This window comes from Pseudophryne corroboree, chromosome 5 (assembly GCF_028390025.1).
Source record: "Pseudophryne corroboree isolate aPseCor3 chromosome 5, aPseCor3.hap2, whole genome shotgun sequence".
Taxonomy (NCBI): domain Eukaryota; kingdom Metazoa; phylum Chordata; class Amphibia; order Anura; family Myobatrachidae; genus Pseudophryne; species Pseudophryne corroboree.
The window spans coordinates 722480065-722502965 of record NC_086448.1 but is presented as its reverse complement, the minus strand read 5'-3'; the positions used below and the strand labels follow the sequence as shown (position 1 = coordinate 722502965).

The window sequence follows — 22901 nt, the reverse complement described above, 5'->3', positions numbered from 1 at the left end:
TTTCTCTATTTTAATTACATTTCATGTTTGTATCACCCCCTCTATAGCTTCGGCTTCCTAAATACTAATTTATTAACACTATAGTTTTTTACACTGGTATGTCACGCTGTGCTTTCTGGCTCATTCTGGTGTTTTGGGGTGCCACACCCTGCACCTAGATATAGCGCTAGGGACCCCAAATATACAGAGAGGCCTTGATGCGGCTTTGGGGCTTAACCACACATTTGCGCAAATATGTGTAACGAAGATCTCTGAATTCTATTATCATGTGGGATTTATATCTGGTTAATGTTATCCATTCAGTGTGCTGGGGAAACAATTGCTTTTTTTCTTGCTCAGAAATACCCCTTCCTTTCGAGCACCTGAATGATATCACTAAGCTAATTGAGCATTTACCAATCTATATGTCTGTTGTGCGAGGCAGAGAGGTTTCTGCATTAGGAGGAGGTGCAGGCCCTGACATGCCACATGGAGCATTATGGGGTTGCTCCAAGGTAAGTAGCTCTTAGCTTAGACATATTTTAGTAAGGAGCCATTATCATGTGACTCCTTGCTGGTTAATATTAGACCCAGATTGGGGTAATGGAGGTGTGAGGTGTGGTGCCTCTGGACTGGCTGAGCTGGATGGCTTTAGTGTGGCATACCTTTACATTCTATTAACACTTTTCACTTATTAATTTTCTAACACTATTTCTCTATTTTAATTACATTTCATGTTTGTATCACCCCCTCTATAGCTTCGGCTTCCTAAATACTAATTTATTAACACTATAGTTTTTTACACTGGTATGTCACGCTGTGCTTTCTGGCTCATTCTGGTGTTTTGGGGTGCCACACCCTGCACCTAGATATAGCGCTAGGGACCCCAAATATACAGAGAGGCCTTGATGCGGCTTTGGGGCTTAACCACACATTTGCGCAAATATGTGTAACGAAGATCTCTGAATTCTATTATCATGTGGGATTTATATCTGGTTACTGTTATCCATTCAGTGTGCTGGGGAAACAATTGCTTTTTTTCTTGCTCAGAAATACCCCTTCCTTTCGAGCACCTGAATGATATCACTAAGCTAATTGAGCATTTACCAATCTATATGTCTGTTGTGCGAGGCAGAGAGGTTTCTGCATTAGGAGGAGGTGCAGGCCCTGACATGCCACATGGAGCATTATGGGGTTGCTCCAAGGTAAGTAGCTCTTAGCTTAGACATATTTTAGTAAGGAGCCATTATCATGTGACTCCTTGCTGGTTAATATTAGACCCAGATTGGGGTAATGGAGGTGTGAGGTGTGGTGCCTCTGGACTGGCTGAGCTGGATGGCTTTAGTGTGGCATACCTTTACATTCTATTAACACTTTTCACTTATTAATTTTCTAACACTATTTCTCTATTTTAATTACATTTCATGTTTGTATCACCCCCTCTATAGCTTCGGCTTCCTAAATACTAATTTATTAACACTATAGTTTTTTACACTGGTATGTCACGCTGTGCTTTCTGGCTCATTCTGGTGTTTTGGGGTGCCACACCCTGCACCTAGATATAGCGCTAGGGACCCCAAATATACAGAGAGGCCTTGATGCGGCTTTGGGGCTTAACCACACATTTGCGCAAATATGTGTAACGAAGATCTCTGAATTCTATTATCATGTGGGATTTATATCTGGTTACTGTTATCCATTCAGTGTGCTGGGGAAACAATTGCTTTTTTTCTTGCTCAGAAATACCCCTTCCTTTCGAGCACCTGAATGATATCACTAAGCTAATTGAGCATTTACCAATCTATATGTCTGTTGTGCGAGGCAGAGAGGTTTCTGCATTAGGAGGAGGTGCAGGCCCTGACATGCCACATGGAGCATTATGGGGTTGCTCCAAGGTAAGTAGCTCTTAGCTTAGACATATTTTAGTAAGGAGCCATTATCATGTGACTCCTTGCTGGTTAATATTAGACCCAGATTGGGGTAATGGAGGTGTGAGGTGTGGTGCCTCTGGACTGGCTGAGCTGGATGGCTTTAGTGTGGCATACCTTTACATTCTATTAACACTTTTCACTTATTAATTTTCTAACACTATTTCTCTATTTTAATTACATTTCATGTTTGTATCACCCCCTCTATAGCTTCGGCTTCCTAAATACTAATTTATTAACACTATAGTTTTTTACACTGGTATGTCACGCTGTGCTTTCTGGCTCATTCTGGTGTTTTGGGGTGCCACACCCTGCACCTAGATATAGCGCTAGGGACCCCAAATATACAGAGAGGCCTTGATGCGGCTTTGGGGCTTAACCACACATTTGCGCAAATATGTGTAATGAAGATCTCTGAATTCTATTATCATGTGGGATTTATATCTGGTTACTGTTATCCATTCAGTGTGCTAGGGAAACAATTGCTTTTTTTCTTGCTCAGAAATACCCCTTCCTTTCGAGCACCTGAATGATATCACTAAGCTAATTGAGCATTTACCAATCTATATGTCTGTTGTGCGAGGCAGAGAGGTTTCTGCATTAGGAGGAGGTGCAGGCCCTGACATGCCACATGGAGCATTATGGGGTTGCTCCAAGGTAAGTAGCTCTTAGCTTAGACATATTTTAGTAAGGAGCCATTATCATGTGACTCCTTGCTGGTTAATATTAGACCCAGATTGGGGTAATGGAGGTGTGAGGTGTGGTGCCTCTGGACTGGCTGAGCTGGATGGCTTTAGTGTGGCATACCTTTACATTCTATTAACACTTTTCACTTATTAATTTTCTAACACTATTTCTCTATTTTAATTACATTTCATGTTTGTATCACCCCCTCTATAGCTTCGGCTTCCTAAATACTAATTTATTAACACTATAGTTTTTTACACTGGTATGTCACGCTGTGCTTTCTGGCTCATTCTGGTGTTTTGGGGTGCCACACCCTGCACCTAGATATAGCGCTAGGGACCCCAAATATACAGAGAGGCCTTGATGCGGCTTTGGGGCTTAACCACACATTTGCGCAAATATGTGTAACGAAGATCTCTGAATTCTATTATCATGTGGGATTTATATCTGGTTACTGTTATCCATTCAGTGTGCTGGGGAAACAATTGCTTTTTTTCTAAGTCTGAGAATACAGCCGCAAACTTGCTAGGTTCACAGAGTAGCAAAAGAACCCCAGCAGGTTAAACGACTGACTCCAGTCTTACTGCTAGGTCTGGATGGGCAGAGTGTAGTACCAGATCCCAAGGCCTATTTGCAGTAAGCAACAAGCAAATACAAAGTTACACAGTACTAGCTAACTTTCAGGAACTGACTAACCAACAAAGATTCAGCAGCATCTGTCTAACCTGAGAAGAGGGTTTATATAGCAGGTGCTGTCCACGCTCCACTCAGACCTCACAGACTGTGAGCACAAAAACCAGCACCGGATCCCCTGCCGTGCACAGAGCCTGCAACCACTGCACAGCAAAAGACCCGAACCGGAGTATCAGCTGCGCTCAGGTTACTCCGCTAGCACTTGCCTCCCGGTTGCCATGACGACGTGGCAGCACAGGGCAGGAGACCCTAACACCGTTATTCACATTACACTGCACAGTAGTACCCTTATACACGTTACACCACACAGGAGAGCTGCTTATACAAGTTATGCCAGAGTAAAAGCCTCTTATACACATTACGCCACAGTAGAGGACCTTATACGTTATGCCAGGTAGAGCTGCTTATACACTTATGCCAGGTAGAGTCCCTTATACAAGTTATCCAGCTAGAGCCCATTATACGCATTATGCCAGGTAGAGACCATTATACACATTATGCCAGGTACAGCCCATTATACACATTATGCCAGGTACAGCCCATTATACACATTATAGGGGTCATTCACACCCCGCCGCGAAAGCGGCCCGCAGCGCAGTTTGTTGGTGGCAGCAAACTGCGCAGTGGGCGTGAGGCCATACACATTGTGGTCGCTTCTCCGATGGATGCGACCACAATGTGATTGATAGGTGACAGTGTAGCAAGGTTAAGGCAGGGTGGTGACGGAAAAACGGGGGCAGGCCGGGACCATTTTTGGGGCATCTGCATGACGTCACACACAGACGCCCCCCCCAAAAAAAATGTCTGCTGAGCGCCAGACAGCGCAGCCAGCCTACACAACCTTAGATCAGATGTGTCTGCAATATAATTGCGGATACATCGGGAGGCGGCCTTACACATGCTGGGCGGCCTTGCCCTGTGCGGGGCGGCCCTCAGCATGTGCAGGGATGAATGCAGATATGGCTGCGTATACAGCAATCTGCTATCATCTCTGAATAACCCCCTATGCCAGGTACAGCCCTCATTCCCTGTGCGGCCCCAGTACCTGCAGGAGGCCCCGGCTCAGGCGCTGACTCTCCTCTCTCTTCTCCACCTCCGGTATCTCGCAGGCTCCATTACTCCAGCAGCAGCGGCTCCATTCTTTGTCGTCAGTGATGCCGAGAGGAGGGGGGGGGGGGCAGGTACTAATTACATACCCTCCAACATTTTACACATAAAAATCGGTACAAAGCATACTTGCCTACTCTCCCGGAATGGCCGGGAGGCTCCCGAAAATCGGGAGACCCTCCCGGCCCCCCGGAAGAGCAGGCAGGTCTCCCGATCTCAGGGGTCCTCTCTGCCCGGCCGCCCACTTAGCGAGTAAAGTGGGCGGTCCGGGCAGGAGATGACGCGATTCTTGTTGAATCGCGTCATCATGTATAATGCCGGTAATAGCGGCATTAGACAGCGGGGGGCGTGGCTTACACAACGTTATTTCCGCCACCACGCCCCCATCCCGCCTCCGCCACGCCCCATCTCGCCTCTGGCCCGCCCCCCTCTGGACGTAACCTCACTGCCCGCCCCCCTGCTGAGCCGACCTGGCTGCTCTCTCCCGGAGAGAGCAGCCTAGAAGTCGGCAAGTATGGTACAAAGTAGAAAAGGGGGCGTGGTCACGGGTAAAGGGGCGTGGTCACGCTACTTTTCCTACATATTCAATGGAAGTTTGGAGAGCCAAAAATCGGTACAGACCATAAAAAAAAGGTACTGTACCTATGAAAAAGGTACAGTTGGAGGGTATGTAATTACCCAGACCTGGGACCTGACTGGGCCCCTGGTGCACTGCACTCCCACCCCTCTCCCTCCTTACTGGGCAGCAGCATAAGCTCTCATGTTGGCAGCACAGCACATGCTGCAGTGTGCTGTGCTGCAGTGAGGCAGGTAGGCTGCTGTTCTTTCTCAGCCCCTGCCTTTTCCTGTACAGGTGGGAGGGGGGGGGGGGTGATCACACTGATCACATTCCCCCCCTCGAATTGACCCTGGCTGAGGGGCTGAGTCAGGGCTAGGGACTCAGGGGTCAGGCACTGCACAGTTTCCCCTTTCCACCATCACCACCTTTTCCCATAAAGGGGCGTGGCCACGCCTCCCGCGTTTCGGCCACTCCCCAAAAACGTCTCGGCAGCAGGGGAAGTCTGTGGCAGCAGCGGTAGCAGTGTGTGGGCAGAGGCCGCACACTGAGGGAGGGAGCGGCGCTACACGGGGCCAGCGCTGCCACTAGCTGTCATCCAGTTTGACAGGTGCAGCGGCAGCAGCAGGGTAGCAAAGCAGGGAGAGCGCCTTCCTGCTTTGTATACCCTTGCTGAGCGAGCATCGCCGGCTCCCCTGCGCCTCTGTCATATTTGGGGGGGGGGCAAGCTGCCCCCTTGCCCCCCTATTCCGACGCTCCTGATATATATGTACACACACACACACACACACACACACACAGTGTCGGACTGAGGCATGTAGGGCCTACCGGGGGAATGCAGTGGTAGGGGCCCATGTTTAGAGGTGTGGCCAGTCTGCAGAGGGGGTGTGGCCTGCCACCTCATTGGTTTGACCAACGATTAGAGAGTGCAACACTTGGGCCCTTTCATAAATTTATACAGTAAATTCAGCTGCTGCATGCATGATAATGTACCAGATTACTTAGCAGCAATGCACTCTAGAAAATACACCATAGTCCAGTATAAGGTAACATATGTATAATTCAAGTGCATAGTCTGGAACCTAATCTTTAGAGCAGGAGGAGGGCCCCCACTGGTGATTTCCCCTGTACCCCTGTGGGCCAGTCCAAGCCTGCACATACATAGAACCCAGCACTCTCCTTAGTAACCTCATTCACTTCAAAACTTGAATACCTAACCCACATCAATACACAATGGATTCACAGGAAGTGACATACCAGTAGATTGGAGGGTTGATCCGATTGCGGACTTCTTCCCACCCCTGATTAATTAATTTTCTGATCTGTTACATGTCGTTTTGAACATTAACCCAGGTAATGGGCAATGAATAAAGAACCTTAAGCCTAATTACTCAGGCCTGAGTGTCCATACCAAAATTTATGTCTGGTTGACGATAGATTTGTTGTACAATAAAATATATACCCCTGATGAAGTCTCAACAAGAGATGAAACGCGTTGGATAATTGTTATTATTTTGATTTCCGATCTTCATAAACAGGAGGAGGAGAAAAGGATATCTGTACACAATGGACACTGTATTGTCATGTTTGAAAAAAAAAATTATTGTCAAAGTTTTAAATAAATTAGAGATGAGCGGGTTCGGTTTTACTCGGTTCTCAAAACGGCATCTTATTGGCTCACGGATGTCACGTGTTTTGGATAGCCAATAAGATGCCGTTTTGAGAACCAAGTAAAACCGAACCTGCTCATCTCTAAAATAAATATATGTAAATTGGAGCATTTTACAAATTGTTTATGCAGACTCCGGAGGAGCTACACTTGATAGAGCATATGATTGGTCTATTCTCAATAATTCTATAGAGGCGCCAGCTCACTATTTTTGTATATTTTATTCATGTTCTGGCTAACAGAAACCCCAGTGAGAAGGGCGGCCCCATAACCCAAAAAATACTATCAGCACTAAAGGAGCGTATGGCACATTTTATATATATATATATATATATATATATATATATATATATATATATATGTGTTATTTCTTACCATTTTCATTTTCTGCAGATGTGTTTCCTTACTATAGTCTTCGCTATTTTCTGGAATGGTTACGTGCCATCGCCGAAGTTCTACTTCCATTTCTTCCTCGGTGTACAGATCGGCCGGATCCAGGCAATTAGACTTTATTATTCTCACTAAGAATTCTTTTTTGTCCACACTGCGAGAAACAATGGAAACAAATGTCTGTAGAACACAAACAAAATCAGATCATCCTACACTGTTAATAAATTCCATAACGAACTATAATAATGAAATTGGCAGCATTTTCAGATTTCCTCTGATCTCCTTTTACAGATGTTGTATTATAGATTATAGAAGAATAGATTTTACGTTCCTTTTGTCATATTTTCCAACACTCACCCTGTAACCACTGACTATACTTATCTTGTGAGATATACGCTGTAGAGAGATCACTGGGAAAAAAGGCACAAGTACCATTTTCCCGGAGATATGCGCATGGCACTCTGGGACATGTTCACTAGGGATGTGCACTTGCAATTTTTCGGGTTTTGTGTTTTGGTTTTGGGTTCGGTTCCGCGGCCGTGTTTTGGGTTCGACCGCGTTTTGGCAAAACCTCACCGAATTTTTTTTGTCGGATTCGGGTGTGTTTTGGATTCGGGTGTTTTTTTCAAAAAACCCTAAAAAACAGCTTAAATCATAGAATTTGGGGGTCATTTTGATCCCAAAGTATTATTAACCTCAAAAACCATAATTTCCACTCATTTTCAGTCTATTCTGAATACCTCACACCTCACAATATTATTTTTAGTCCTAAAATTTGCACCAAGGTCGCTGGATGACTAAGCTAAGCGACCCTAGTGGCCGACACAAACACCTGGCCCATCTAGGAGTGTCACTGCAGTGTCACGCAGGATGGCCCTTCCAAAAAACACTCCCCAAAGAGCACATGACGCAAAGAAGAAAAAAAGAGGCGCAATGAGGTAGCTGTGTGAGTAAGCTAAGCGACCCTAGTGGCCGACACAAACACCTGGCCCATCTAGGAGTGGCACTGCAGTGTCACGCAGGATGGCCCTTCCAAAAAACACTCCCCAAACAGCACATGACGCAAAGAAGAAAAAAAGAGGCGCAATGAGGTAGCTGTGTGAGTAAGCTAAGCGACCCTAGTGGCCGACACAAACACCTGGCCCATCTAGGAGTGTCACTGCAGTGTCACGCAGGATGGCCCTTCCAAAAAACACTCCCCAAACAGCACATGACGCAAAGAAAAAAAAAGAGGCGCAATGAGGTAGCTGTGTGAGTAAGCTAAGCGACCCTAGTGGCCGACACAAACACCTGGCCCATCTAGGAGTGGCACTGCAGTGTCACGCAGGATGGCCCTTCCAAAAAACACTCCCCAAACAGCACATGACGCAAAGAAGAAAAAAAGAGGCGCAATGAGGTAGCTGTGTGAGTAAGATAAGCGACCCTAGTGGCCGACACAAACACCTGGCCCATCTAGGAGTGGCACTGCAGTGTCACGCAGGATGGCCCTTCCAAAAAACACTCCCCAAACAGCACATGACGCAAAGAAGAAAAAAAGAGGCGCAATGAGGTAGCTGTGTGAGTAAGATAAGCGACCCTAGTGGCCGACACAAACACCTGGCCCATCTAGGAGTGGCACTGCAGTGTCACGCAGGATGGCCCTTCCAAAAAACACTCCCCAAACAGCACATGACGCAAAGAAGAAAAAAAGAGGCGCAGTGAGGTAGCTGTGTGAGTAAGATAAGCGACCCTAGTGGCCGACACAAACACCTGGCCCATCTAGGAGTGGCACTGCAGTGTCACGCAGGATGGCCCTTCCAAAAAACACTCCCCAAACAGCACATGATGCAAAGAAGAAAAAAAGAGGCGCAATGAGGTAGCTGTGTGAGTAAGATAAGCGACCCTAGTGGCCGACACAAACACCTGGCCCATCTAGGAGTGGCACTGCAGTGTCACGCAGGATGGCCCTTCCAAAAAACACTCCCCAAACAGCACATGACGCAAAGAAGAAAAAAAGAGGCGCAATGAGGTAGCTGTGTGAGTAAGCTAAGCGACCCTAGTGGCCGACACAAACACCTGGCCCATCTAGGAGTGGCACTGCAGTGTCACGCAGGATGGCCCTTCCAAAAAACACTCCCCAAACAGCACATGACGCAAATAAAAATGAAAGAAAAAAGAGGTGCAAGATGGAATTGTCCTTGGGCCCTCCCACCCACCCTTATGTTGTATAAACAGGACATGCACACTTTAACCAACCCATCATTTCAGTGACAGGGTCTGCCACACGACTGTGACTGAAATGACGGGTTGGTTTGGACCCCCACCGAAAAAGAAGCAATTAATCTCTCCTTGCACAAACTGGCTCTACAGAGGCAAGATGTCCACCTCATCATCATCCTCCGATATATCACCGTGTACATCCCGCTCCTCACAGATTATCAATTCGTCCCCACTGGAATCCACCATCTCAGCTCCCTGTGTACTTTGTGGAGGCAATTGCTGCTGGTCAATGTCTCCACGGAGGAATTGATTATAATTAATTTTAATGAACATCATCTTCTCCACATTTTCTGGAAGTAACCTCGTACGCAGATTGCTGACTAGGTGAGCGGCGGCACTAAACACTCTTTCGGAGTACACACTTGTGGGAGGGCAACTTAGGTAGAATAAAGCCAGTTTGTGCAAGGGCCTCCAAATTGCCTCTTTTTCCTGCCAGTATAAGTACGGACTGTCTGACGTGCCTACTTGGATGCGGTCACTCATATAATCCTCCACCATTCTTTCAATGGTGAGAGAATCATATGCAGTGACAGTAGACGACATGTCCGTAATCGTTGTCAGGTCCTTCAGTCCGGACCAGATGTCAGCATCAGCACTCGCTCCAGACTGCCCTGCATCACCGCCAGCGGGTGGGCTCGGAATTCTGAGCCTTTTTCTCGCACCCCCAGTTGCGGGAGAATGTGAAGGAGGAGATGTTGACAGGTCGCGTTCCGCTTGACTTGACAATTTTGTCACCAGCAGGTCTTTGAACCCCAGCAGACTTGTGTCTGCCGGAAAGAGAGATCCAAGGAAGTTTTTAAATCTAGGATCGAGCACGGTGGCCAAAATGTAGTGCTCTGATTTCAACAGATTGACCACCCGTGAATCCTTGTTAAGCGAATTAAGGGCTCCATCCACAAGTCCCACATGCCTAGCGGAATCGCTCCCCTTTAGCTCCTCCTTCAATGCCTCCAGCTTCTTCTGCAAAAGCCTGATGAGGGGAATGACCTGACTCAGGCTGGCAGTGTCTGAACTGACTTCACGTGTGGCAAGTTCAAAAGGTTGCAGAACCTTGCACAACGTTGAAATCATTCTCCACTGCGCTTGAGACAGGTACATTCCACCTCCTATATCGTGCTCAATTGTATAGGCTTGAATGGCCTTTTGCTGCTCCTCCAACCTCTGAAGCATATAGAGGGTTGAATTCCACCTCGTTACCACTTCTTGCTTCAGATGATGGCAGGGCAGGTTCAGGCGTTTTTGGTGGTGCTCCAGTCTTCTGTACGTGGTGCCTGTACGCCGAAAGTGTCCCGCAATTCTTCTGGCCACCGACAGCATCTCTTGCACGCCCCTGTCGTTTTTAAAAAAATTCTGCACCACCAAATTCAAGGTATGTGCAAAACATGGGACGTGCTGGAATTTGCCCATATTTAATGCACACACAATATTGCTGGCGTTGTCCGATGCCACAAATCCACAGGAGAGTCCAATTGGGGTAAGCCATTCCGCGATGATCTTCCTCAGTTGCCGTAAGAGGTTTTCAGCTGTGTGCGTATTCTGGAAACCGGTGATACAAAGCGTAGCCTGCCTAGGAAAGAGTTGGCATTTGCGAGATGCTGCTACTGGTGCCGCCGCTGCTGTTCTTGCGGCGGGAGTCCATACATCTACCCAGTGGGCTGTCACAGTCATATAGTCCTGACCCTGCCCTGCTCCACTTGTCCACATGTCCGTGGTTAAGTGGACATTGGTTACAACTGCATTTTTTAGGACACTGGTGAGTCTTTTTCTGACGTCCGTGTACATTCTCGGTATCGCCTGCCTAGAGAAGTGGAACCTAGATGGTATTTGGTAACGGGGGCACACTGCCTCAATAAATTGTCTAGTTCCCTGTGAACTAACGGCGGATACCGGACACACGTCTAACACCAACATAATTGTCAAGGCCTCAGTTATCCGCTTTGCAACAGGATGACTGCTGTGATATTTCATCTTCCTTGCAAAGGACTGTTGGACAGTCAATTGCTTGGTGGAAGTAGTAAAAGTGGGCTTACGACTTCCCCTCTGGGATGACCATCGACTCCCAGCAGCAACAACAGCAGCGCCAGCAGCAGTAGGCGTTACACGCAAGGATGCATCGGAGGAATCCCAGGCAGGAGAGGACTCGTCAGAATTGCCAGTGACATGGCATGCAGCAGGGGCGGATCCAGAAAAAAATTACAGGGGGGGCACCATAAGGGACGTGGCTTCGTTGGAATGGGCGTGGCTTCGTTGGAATGGGCGTGGTATTGCAGGAAAAGACTACCTTATACCCCAGTTTTGCAACCTGCACGCCCAGACGTTGGCCACCACAGAAAAGAAAAATAATCCTGATTCATGCCCCTTACATTATTTGTCATTTTTCCTCCTTATAGTAATGCCCAGTATACATTATTCCACATACTGCAATGGCCCTTAGACATTATTCCACACACAATAATGCACATGACACAATATGCACACACTGTAATGCCCCAGACACATTATGCCACACACCGTAATGCCTGTGACACATTATGACAGGAATCGCAATGCCCGTTATACATTATGCTACACACTGCACTGCCCCTGATACATTATAGCACATACAATGTCTGGGACACATTATGCCACACACTGCAATGACCTTGAGACATTATACCACAATGCCCGTGATATAGTATACCATACACCGTAATGCCTGTGACACATACCGCAATGCCCGTTATACCCTATGCCACACACCGCAATGCCCGTTATATATTATGCCACACTGTAATAACCCTGAGACATTATACCACATACCACAATGCCCGTGATATAGTATACCACACACCGTAATGCCTGACACATTATGACACACACCGCAATGTCCGTGATACATTATGCCACACACTGCAATGACCCTGAGACATTATACCACATATCACAATGCCAGCGATAGAGTATACCATACACCGTAATGCCTGCGACACATTATGACACACACCGCAATGTCCGTGATACATTATGCCACACACCGTAATGCCCATTACACATTAAGTCCTACAGTAAGGCTTCTAATTACTTTTCAAATACCTGCTCGTTGTCAGGGGTTTCATGCACTGGGTGTCATGCTCGTTGCCAGGGGTTTCATGCTCTTGGTTCCATGCACGGTGCCAGGGGTTTTCATGCTCAGGGTGTCATGCTCGTTGCCAGGGGTTTCATGCACTGGGTGTCATGCTCATTGCCAGGGGTTTCATGCACTGGGTGTCATGCTCGTTGCCAGGGGTTTCATGCACTGGGTGTCATGCTCGTTGCTAGGAGGTAGTCTATGCTCCCAGTGCCACATATGTCCCCAGTGCCAGATATTCCACCACGGTGCCAGGTACTCACATGCCCCCAGTGCCAAATATAGCCCCCCCCATGTGCCAGGTACACATATACCCCCAGTGCCAGATATTCCCGACAGTGCCACATATGCCCCCAGTGCTATATATGCCCCCATTGCCACATATGCCCCAGTGCCAGATATTCCCCCCCCCAGTGCCACATATGCCCCCAGTGCCAGACAATGCCCCAGTGCCAGATATCCCTTCCCTGCCAGTTATTCCCCCCAGTGCCAGATATCCCCCCCCCCAGTGCCACATATGCCCCCAGTGCCAGATACCCCCCCCCCCAGTGCCAGATATGCCCCCAGTGCCAGATATTCCCCCCAGTGCCATATATGTCCCCAGTGCCAGAAATTCGCCCCCCCCCCCTCCCTGCAAATATGCCCCCAGTGCCAGATATTCCCCCCAGTGCGTCCCCCGTCCCCCCCCTTCCTCCGCCGCCGCCGCTGCTCCCCCCACTCCCCTGCTGTTAGGAGGGACACGGAGGGCACAGTGCACGCCTCCCTGTGTCCCTCCTGGGTCTCCGGCGGCCGCGGGTCACTGTAATAAAGGAAGTGCTCACGAACGGCACTTCCTTTATGAGACCAGCGGCCGCCGGAGACACAGGAGGGACACAGGAGAGGCGTGCACTGTGCCCTCCGTGTCCCTCCTAACAGCAGGGGACGAAACGAGACCGCAGACTGACATGCGGACACTCGTCCGCATGTCAGTCTGCACTAAAAATGACAGGGGGGGCACGTGCCTTGGTGCCCCCCCCCTAAATCCGCCACTGGCATGCAGGACTATTGGCATTCCTGGGGAAGGAGGAAATTGACACTGAGGGAGTTGGTGGGGTGGTTTGCGTGAGCTTGGTTACAAGAGGAAGGGATTTACTGGTCAGTGGACTGCTTCCGCTGTCGCCCAAAGTTTTTGAACTTGTCACTGACTTATTATGAATGCGCTGCAGGTGACGTATAAGGGAGGATGTTCCGAGGTGGTTAACGTCCTTACCCCTACTTATTACAGCTTGACAAAGGCAACACACGGCTTGACAAATGTTGTCCGCATTTCTGGTGAAATACTTCCACACCGAAGAGCTGATTTTTTTGGTATTTTCACCAGGCATGTCAACGGCCCTATTCCTCCCACGGACAACAGGTGTCTCCCCGGGTGCCTGACTTAAACAAACCACCTCACCATCAGAATCCTCCTTGTCAATTTCCTCCCCAGCGCCAGCAACACCCATATCCTCCTCATCCTGGTGTACTTCAACACTGACATCTTCAATCTGACTATCAGGAACTGGACTGCAGGTGCTCCTTCCAGCACTTGCAGGGGGCGTGCAAATGGTGGAAGGCGCATGCTCTTCACGTCCAGTGTTGGGAAGGTCAGGCATCGCAACCGACACAATTGGACTCTCCTTGTGGATTTGGGATTTCAAAGAACGCACAGTTCTTTGCGGTGCTTTTGCCAGCTTGAGTCTTTTCAGTTTTCTAGCGAGAGGCTGAGTGCTTCCATCCTCATGTGAAGCTGAACCACTAGCCATGAACATAGGCCAGGGCCTCAGCCGTTCCTTGCCACTCCGTGTGGTAAATGGCATATTGGCAAGTTTACGCTTCTCCTCCGACAATTTTATTTTAGATTTTGGAGTCCTTTTTTTTACTGATATTTGGTGTTTTGGATTTTACATGCTCTGTACTATGACATTGGGCATCGGCCTTGGCAGACGACGTTGCTGGCATTTCATCGTCTCGGCCATGACTAGTGGCAGCAGCTTCAGCATGAAGTGGAAGTGGATCTTGATCTTTCCCTAATTTTGGAACCTCAACATTTTTGTTCTCCATATTTTAATAGGCACAACTAAAAGGCACCTCAGGTAAACAATGGAGATGGATGGATACTAGTATACTTATGGATGGACGAGCGACTGCCGACACAGAGGTAGCTACAGCCGTGGACTACCGTACTGTGTCTGCTGCTAATATAGACTGGATGATAATGAGATGAAATCAATATATATATATATAATATCACTAGTACTGCAGCCGGACAGGTATATATATTTATTATGTAATGACTGATGATGGACCTGCTGGACACAGTCAGCTCAGCAGCACCGCAGACTGCTACAGTAAGCTACTATAGTAGTATGTATAAAGAAGAAGAAAGAAAAAAAAAAAACTACGGGTAGGTGGTATACAATTATGGATGGACCAGCGACTGCCGACACAGAGGTAGCTACAGCCGTGGACTACCGTACTGTGTCTGCTGCTAATATAGACTGGATGATAATGAGATGAAATCAATATATATATATATATATATATATATATAATATCACTAGTACTGCAGCTGGACAGGTATATATATTTATTATGTAATGACTGATGACGGACCTGCTGGACACTGTCAGCTCAGCAGCACCGCAGACTGCTACAGTAAGCTACTATAGTAGTATGTATAAAGAAGAAGAAAGAAAAAAAAAAAAACCACGGGTAGGTGGTATACAATTATGGATGGACCAGCGACTGCCGACACAGAGGTAGCTACAGCCGTGGACTACCGTACTGTGTCTGCTGCTAATATAGACTGGATGATAATGAGATGAAATCAATATATATATATATATATAATATCACTAGTACTGCAGCCGGACAGGTATATATATTTATTATGTAATGACTGATGACGGACCTGCTGGACACAGTCAGCTCAGCAGCACCGCAGACTGCTACAGTAAGCTACTATAGTAGTATGTATAAAGAAGAAGAAAGAAAAAAAAAAACCACGGGTAGGTGGTATACAATTATGGATGGACCAGCGACTGCCGACACAGAGGTAGCTACAGCCGTGGACTACCGTACTGTGTCTGCTGCTAATATAGACTGGATGATAATGAGATGAAATCAATATATATATATATATATATATAATGTCACTAGTACTGCAGCCGGACAGGTATATATATTTATTATGTAATGACTGATGACGGACCTGCTGGACACTGTCAGCTCAGCAGCACCGCAGACTGCTACAGTAAGCTACTATAGTAGTATGTATAAAGAAGAAGAAAGAAAAAAAAAAACCACGGGTAGGTGGTATACAATTATGGATGGACCAGCGACTGCCGACACAGAGGTAGCTACAGCCGTGGACTACCGTACTGTGTCTGCTGCTAATATAGACTGGATGATAATGAGATGAAATCAATATATATATATATATATATATATATATATAATATCACTAGTACTGCAGCCGGACAGGTATATATATTTATTATGTAATGACTGATGACGGACCTGCTGGACACTGTCAGCTCAGCAGCACCGCAGACTGCTACAGTAAGCTACTATAGTAGTATGTATAAAGAAGAAAGAAAAAAAAAAAACCACGGGTAGGTGGTATACAATATTATATATATATATATATTATATACAATTATATATATATATATATATTAAACTGGTGGTGACTGGTGGTCAGGTCACTGGTCACACTATCAGCAACTTGCAAGTAGTACTCCTAAGCAGACAATCACAATATATATTATACTGGTGGTCAGTGTGGTCACAATGGCAGTGTGGCACTCTGGCAGCAAAAGTGTGCACTGTACGTTATATGTACTCCTGAGTCCTGCTCTCAGACTCTAACTGCTCCCCACTGTCAGTGTCTCCCCCACAAGTCAGATAATATACAGTCACACTATCTATCACTTCAGCAAGTAACTAGTACTCCTCCTAATGCTCCCCAAAATTACTACTGTGTCTCTCTCTACTGTCTCACTCTCTTCTCTATAAACGGAGAGGACGCCAGCCACGTCCTCTCCCTATTGTCACAACTGAGGGCTGGTGCTGACCAGGGGGAGCCTCAGTTGTAGGGGCTGAGGTATATGTGTACCTGGGAGGCAGTACAGGGTTCTTAGACAAGCAGGGAACCTTTAGAACAAATGCCCGAAGGCGTGACCAAGACAACGAAGGAAAGTTCAAAGGTTTATTAAACACAGTTCAGAGGAATACGGATGACTTGGTACAGGTAACAGGAATCACAGTTCAGAGAAATACTTGGGATCGATGGCGGAGCACCGATGGAGACTTGGGATCGATGGCGGGGCACCGATGGAGACTTGGGATCGATGGCGGAGCACCGATGGAGACTTGGGATCGATGGCGGAGCACCGATGGAGACTTGGGATCGATGGCGGAGCACCGATGGAGACTTGGGCATCGATGGCGGAGCACCGATGGAGACTTGGGCATCGATGGCGGAGCACCGATGGAGACTTGGGCATCGATGGCGGAGCACCGATGGAGACTTGGGCATCGATGGCGGAGCACCGATGGAGACTTGGGCATCGATGGCGGAGCACCGATGGAGACTTGTGCATCGATGGCGGAGCACCGATGGTTACTGGGGATCGATGGCGGAACACCGATGGTTACTGGCAGGGCAGAGCACCGCTGGAAGCTAGAAGCTGGAAGCCGGTCTCAGGTAACTGCCAGTCACAGGGAGCAATGTAGACACTGCAGAGTCAGGCTGTACAGCAGAGAAAGTCCATGGAAGAACTGCACACTGGAATCACTGTAGACAATTGAAGCACTGACCTCTTTCCAGCCCCAGGAACAAGATATTTATACCAGCTGGGAAACAGGGATTGGCTGGCTGATTAAGCAGAGTCTAGAGTGCAGCTGCTGGGTAATTAGGTAGAAACCAGAGTGCAGCTGATAGGCTGAAAAGTAACATGAGATGAAAACAAACATGGCTGCGCCCATGTTTGAACTTGGAGGGAAAGACTGTTTGTAACTTGCATGTGAGCTTTAACCATGAAGCTGCCAGAATCACAGTGAAGAGTTTTGAGACAATGAGATGCAGCATGCTGCATGCAGACAGTGCAGATGGAATCCAGGCTTGGAACACTGGGACAGTCTCAGGAGGCATTTGGAAGGTAAATACTGATAAGGAATTACCTGGATCGTGACAGCACCCCCTCCTTTAGGAGTGGCCCCAGGACACTTCTTATAAATTCTTTACCTGAACAAATGGAAGAATCTAGATTGAATCCTGATGAACTTGAACTGGCTGGAACCAGAGGAGACTGTACTGGACCTATGGACGAGACCAGATTGAGTCCAGACAAACTTGAACCGGCTGAGACCGGCGGAGACTGTTGAATCAGCTGGAACTGAAAGAGTCAGAATCCGGTTAGAACCGGAATGAGTGGTATCCGAGTGTTCAGTTAGACCATCCTGGACCTGGTCCATGCTGGATGCCAACAGGGTGGTGCTCTCTGAAGACGGCAAACAGGAGTTCATAACTGCATCTGTAGCACAAAAATTTCCATCTGGGAACTTGGCTCTGGATACTTCCCTTGGGGCTGAAACTTTGGTGACCCCTCCTGGGGTTGACGAATCAGACACCTCTCTCAGGGTTGTTTTCTCCAGCACCCCTCCTGGGGCTGACAGATCAGAAACTCCTTTTTGAGAAGACTCATATGCCCCTACTAGAGCTTGAACATTGGATACCCCTCCTGGGGTTGCAGAAACGAACGCCCCAACTTGGGCTGTAGACACAGACGTCCCTTCTTGGGCTGTAGACACAGACGTCCCTTCTTGGGCTGTAGACACAGACGCCCCTTCTTGGGCTGTAGACACAGACGCCCCTTCTAGGGCTGAGGAAAGTTCGGACACTAGGATCTGGTACAGTACCAGATATTTACAGACTGTTCGTGTCCCCTGACGTAGCCGGAGGATATCAGAGGAGGCAGAGGTCACACGACCTGGTTCATCAAACATGCGCCTGAAGGTTGCCACGAAATCTGCATATGAAGAGAGCAGGGCATCAGACTTCTTCCATAGAGGTGATACCCAATCGAGGGCGGAGCCACTGAGGAGGGAGATGATGTAAGCAACCTTGGTGCGGTCAGTTGGGAAACTGCCAGGCTGTAACTCGAAATATATCTCACACTGATTTAGGAAACCCCGACAGGCTTTTGGGGAACCATCAAACTTGGCAGGTGTCGGTAAATGGAGACATAGAGCAGAAACAGGAATGGTGGGTGGGGATACCACCAAAGGTACTGCAGTCGGCACACTGGACGCCCCTGAACCACGGAGGGTTACTTGTATTCCATCCAGCCGAGAGGAGAGATCCTGGAGACAGCGAATCACATGGCCCTGTGCAGTCTCCTGACGTTCAAGGCAGGCTGCAAGTTCTTGCATCGGCCTGGTCGCTTGGACCTGGTCTCCGGACGGATCCATTAGGGGTCAGTGCTTACTGTCACAACTGAGGGCTGGTGCTGACCAGGGGGAGCCTCAGTTGTAGGGGCTGAGGTATATGTGTACCTGGGAGGCAGTACAGGGTTCTTAGACAAGCAGGGAACCTTTAGAACAAATGCCCGAAGGCGTGACCAAGACAACGAAGGAAAGTTCAAAGGTTTATTAAACACAGTTCAGAGGAATACGGATGACTTGGTACAGGTAACAGGAATCACAGTTCAGAGAAATACTTGGGATCGATGGCGGAGCACCGATGGAGACTTGGGATCGATGGCGGGGCACCGATGGAGACTTGGGATCGATGGCGGAGCACCGATGGAGACTTGGGATCGATGGCGGAGCACCGATGGAGACTTGGGATCGATGGCGGAGCACCGATGGAGACTTGGGCATCGATGGCGGAGCACCGATGGAGACTTGGGCATCGATGGCGGAGCACCGATGGAGACTTGGGCATCGATGGCGGAGCACCGATGGAGACTTGGGCATCGATGGCGGAGCACCGATGGAGACTTGGGCATCGATGGCGGAGCACCGATGGAGACTTGTGCATCGATGGCGGAGCACCGATGGTTACTGGGGATCGATGGCGGAACACCGATGGTTACTGGCAGGGCAGAGCACCGCTGGAAGCTAGAAGCTGGAAGCCGGTCTCAGGTAACTGCCAGTCACAGGGAGCAATGTAGACACTGCAGAGTCAGGCTGTACAGCAGAGAAAGTCCATGGAAGAACTGCACACTGGAATCACTGTAGACAATTGAAGCACTGACCTCTTTCCAGCCCCAGGAACAAGATATTTATACCAGCTGGGAAACAGGGATTGGCTGGCTGATTAAGCAGAGTCTAGAGTGCAGCTGCTGGGTAATTAGGTAGAAACCAGAGTGCAGCTGATAGGCTGAAAAGTAACATGAGATGAAAACAAACATGGCTGCGCCCATGTTTGAACTTGGAGGGAAAGACTGTTTGTAACTTGCATGTGAGCTTTAACCATGAAGCTGCCAGAATCACAGTGAAGAGTTTTGAGACAATGAGATGCAGCATGCTGCATGCAGACAGTGCAGATGGAATCCAGGCTTGGAACACTGGGACAGTCTCAGGAGGCATTTGGAAGGTAAATACTGATAAGGAATTACCTGGATCGTGACACCTATGAATCTCAATGCACGTGTGAAAATGGCGGCGACGCGCGGCTCCTTATATAGAATCCGAGTCTCACGATAGAATCCGAGCCTCGCGAGAATCCGACAGCGGGATGATGACGTTCGGGCGCGCTCGGGTTAACCGAGCAAGGCGGGAAGATCCGAGTCGCTCGGCCCCGTGTAAAAAAACATGAAGTTCGGGCGGGTTCGGATTCCGAGGAACCAAACCCGCTCATCCCTAATGTTCACACAACGAAGCAATTATCGTCAGACTGTCAAAGTGTCACTGCGATCTCGCTTGCAATGAGGATTTCATGGAGAAGTTATTGACAGGAAGTGCCTGTTTGGAGGTGTTAATGGGGAGTGGTTGAAAAAGTGTAGGTATGTCATTGTCATTTTCAGGGCATGCATCTGCTGTTGGCTGTGAGCTTGTAAGTGCAAAAACATGGTGGCTGCATCATGACTGCTGGGTCCACAGTCTGTTTTGCGTATACTCTGCGAATATGTATACAGTTGAGTTTGGGATGGCTCCGGTGGGCGTCTTTTGTTCATTTCTGGGCGGCAGCTTCACATGCTAGCATTAGCAGCTCCATAGCCTAGAATATCGCAATTGCATTTGTGTACAAGCATGAATTAGGCCCACAGTCTTTTCTGCACATACACCAGGTGGAGCCCGCATGGAGAATGCACTTGGGCCACCTATTCTGATAAAATGCACCTGGAATAGTTGTGAAAACTGTAAATTCTGTGTTCTGGAAATTATGGTGCCATAATCTTTAATTATGAAAGCAATCATAGTACTCAACATCACACAACTGTAACTACCATAGACGCCAGGGGTGCAGCGGCTAAGGGACCTGTAGCTGGGTCGTGGACCACTATTCCTGACAAAGCTTGAAGTATATGTGTAATCCAACAATTGGTGGTATGTTATTTGGAAGAGCCTTCTAAATAAATAAATAATTCATGTGGGGCCTATAAATCTGAGAGACTCCTGAAAAAATTGGGTGGTGCGCCCAGCCCCCAGAAAGGCGGGCAAGTATCCTGCATACCCCTCCAACCATCGCACCGTCCCCTCGGATGCCCACAAGTGAGCAGGCCAAGGGGAACCAATGACGCGATTTGAGCTGAATAGCTAGGGTCTGTATGTCTGCAAGCATAAGGCAGTGTCGTCCATTGATCTTATGCCAGCCACCATTACCAGCTTTATTTATATCGGCATGAACCTAATGCTAGGAGCAAGTGATCCATCAGAAACCAGCTTCCCTTACTCCTACACATGAATCACATGGAGCGTGACTATACCCCTATAACACTCTCCTAAAGTCAGGGTGGTTCTGTGCACTGCCTCAGCCTATTTATTAGAAATGCCCAATTTCACTGAAAGATATATGGCCAAGTTCTATGCGGATCACAGTAGGATGGACATACGCCATTTGCGTCTCTGTATACAGATCCATCTGAATCAGCCCCAGAATACAGAGCCAACACAAAACCTGGGGGTCTGTGTCTGTTAATAACCCTCAGAAACAAAGATAAAGGCTTCATGACTTACTTATTGACACTATTATCGTCTTTCTGTCCTGTCTGGTCATCGTGACTCTTCTTCTCTGAACTAAGGGTTCCTGAAAGTGAAAGTCAGATTTGTAGAACTTGACTCATCTGTGGGGAATAATGTTATCACTTCTTATAGATAATTATTGTCATTCAATAACTTAAGTGAATATGAATGTTATTTGCTATCTTAGTAAAGCATAACAACAATACAGTTTAAATAATCTTACATAGCCACTTGTAGCCTACATACATTGTACTGATCAGTACTTCTCGGAGATGATGGCTGAGATTATAATGCAGGTTAATAACTTTTTTTGTTAGTTTTTGTTATGAAAGTAAGACCAGTAAATAATTATAGAAAACAGAATCTATATCAGTGTTTACGAACCTCAGCCCTCAATGCACACTAACAGTCCAAGTCTTCAGGATATCCATGTTTGAGCACAGATGTGTAAATCAAAATAACAGACGCTAATAAAGTCACCTGGACAGTTAGTGTGTCTTGAGACAAAAAGTTGGGAAACGCTTATCTATAGTGTAGGAATCTTGCCTTTAGTTTTTCCTGTCAGTAGCACTTCTACTACTCCAAGAAAGCAAATAGGTACAAGATAAATAAAAAGGCGAACATTTCTGGAGAATGATGCAGTGTATATAACTAGTTGCAGGGGTGCAGAAGGGTAGGGGGAGCAGTTACAGATAAGTGCAGGGGTGACAAACCATGCCTCACCGCAATGCTGAAATCATGGCCCATGGTGTGCGCACTATTATGTATACAATGAGGGGCAAAGTTCAGCACCCTCCAGCAGCAACGCCCCTAGGACATGGGCCCACCTGAGTCTCAGCGGCCCTGGTTAGATACAGTATTGTACAAAAGTGTTAGGCACGTGTGGAAAAAATGCTGCAAAGTAAGAAAGCTTTCAAACATAGAAGTGTTAATAGTTGTTGTTTTTTAATCAATTAACAATGGGGGTAATTCTGAGTTGATCGCAGCATCAAGTTTGTTAGCAATTGGGCAAAACCATGTGCACTCCAGGGAGGGCAGATATAACATTTGCAGAGAGAGTTAGATTTGGGTGGGTTATTTTGTTTCTGTGCAGGGTAAATACTGTCTACTTTATTTTTACACTGCAATTTAGATTTCAGTTTGAATACACCCCACCCAAATCTAACTCTCTCTGCACATGTTATATCTGTCCCCCCTGCAGTGCACATGGTTTTGCCCAACTGCTAACAAATTTACTGCTGCGATCAACTCAGAATTAGGCCCAATATGCAAAGTGAATGAACAGAAGAGGAATTTAAATCAAATCAATATTTG

The 22901-nt window shown here is 47.5% G+C and overlaps 1 protein-coding gene across 1 annotated transcript in view; it reads right to left on the bottom strand.

Moving 5' to 3' along the window:
* LOC134928353 (E3 ubiquitin-protein ligase RNF31-like) overlaps positions 1-22901 on the bottom strand; it is a 146764-nt gene that overhangs the window by 46765 nt on the left and 77098 nt on the right. The window contains exons 13-14 of the mRNA XM_063923998.1: positions 21582-21651; positions 6995-7163 (exon numbers count right to left, since the gene is read on the bottom strand). Coding sequence (XP_063780068.1) covers positions 6995-7163; positions 21582-21651 — 239 coding nt within the window. The remainder of the gene's footprint in view (positions 1-6994; positions 7164-21581; positions 21652-22901) is intronic.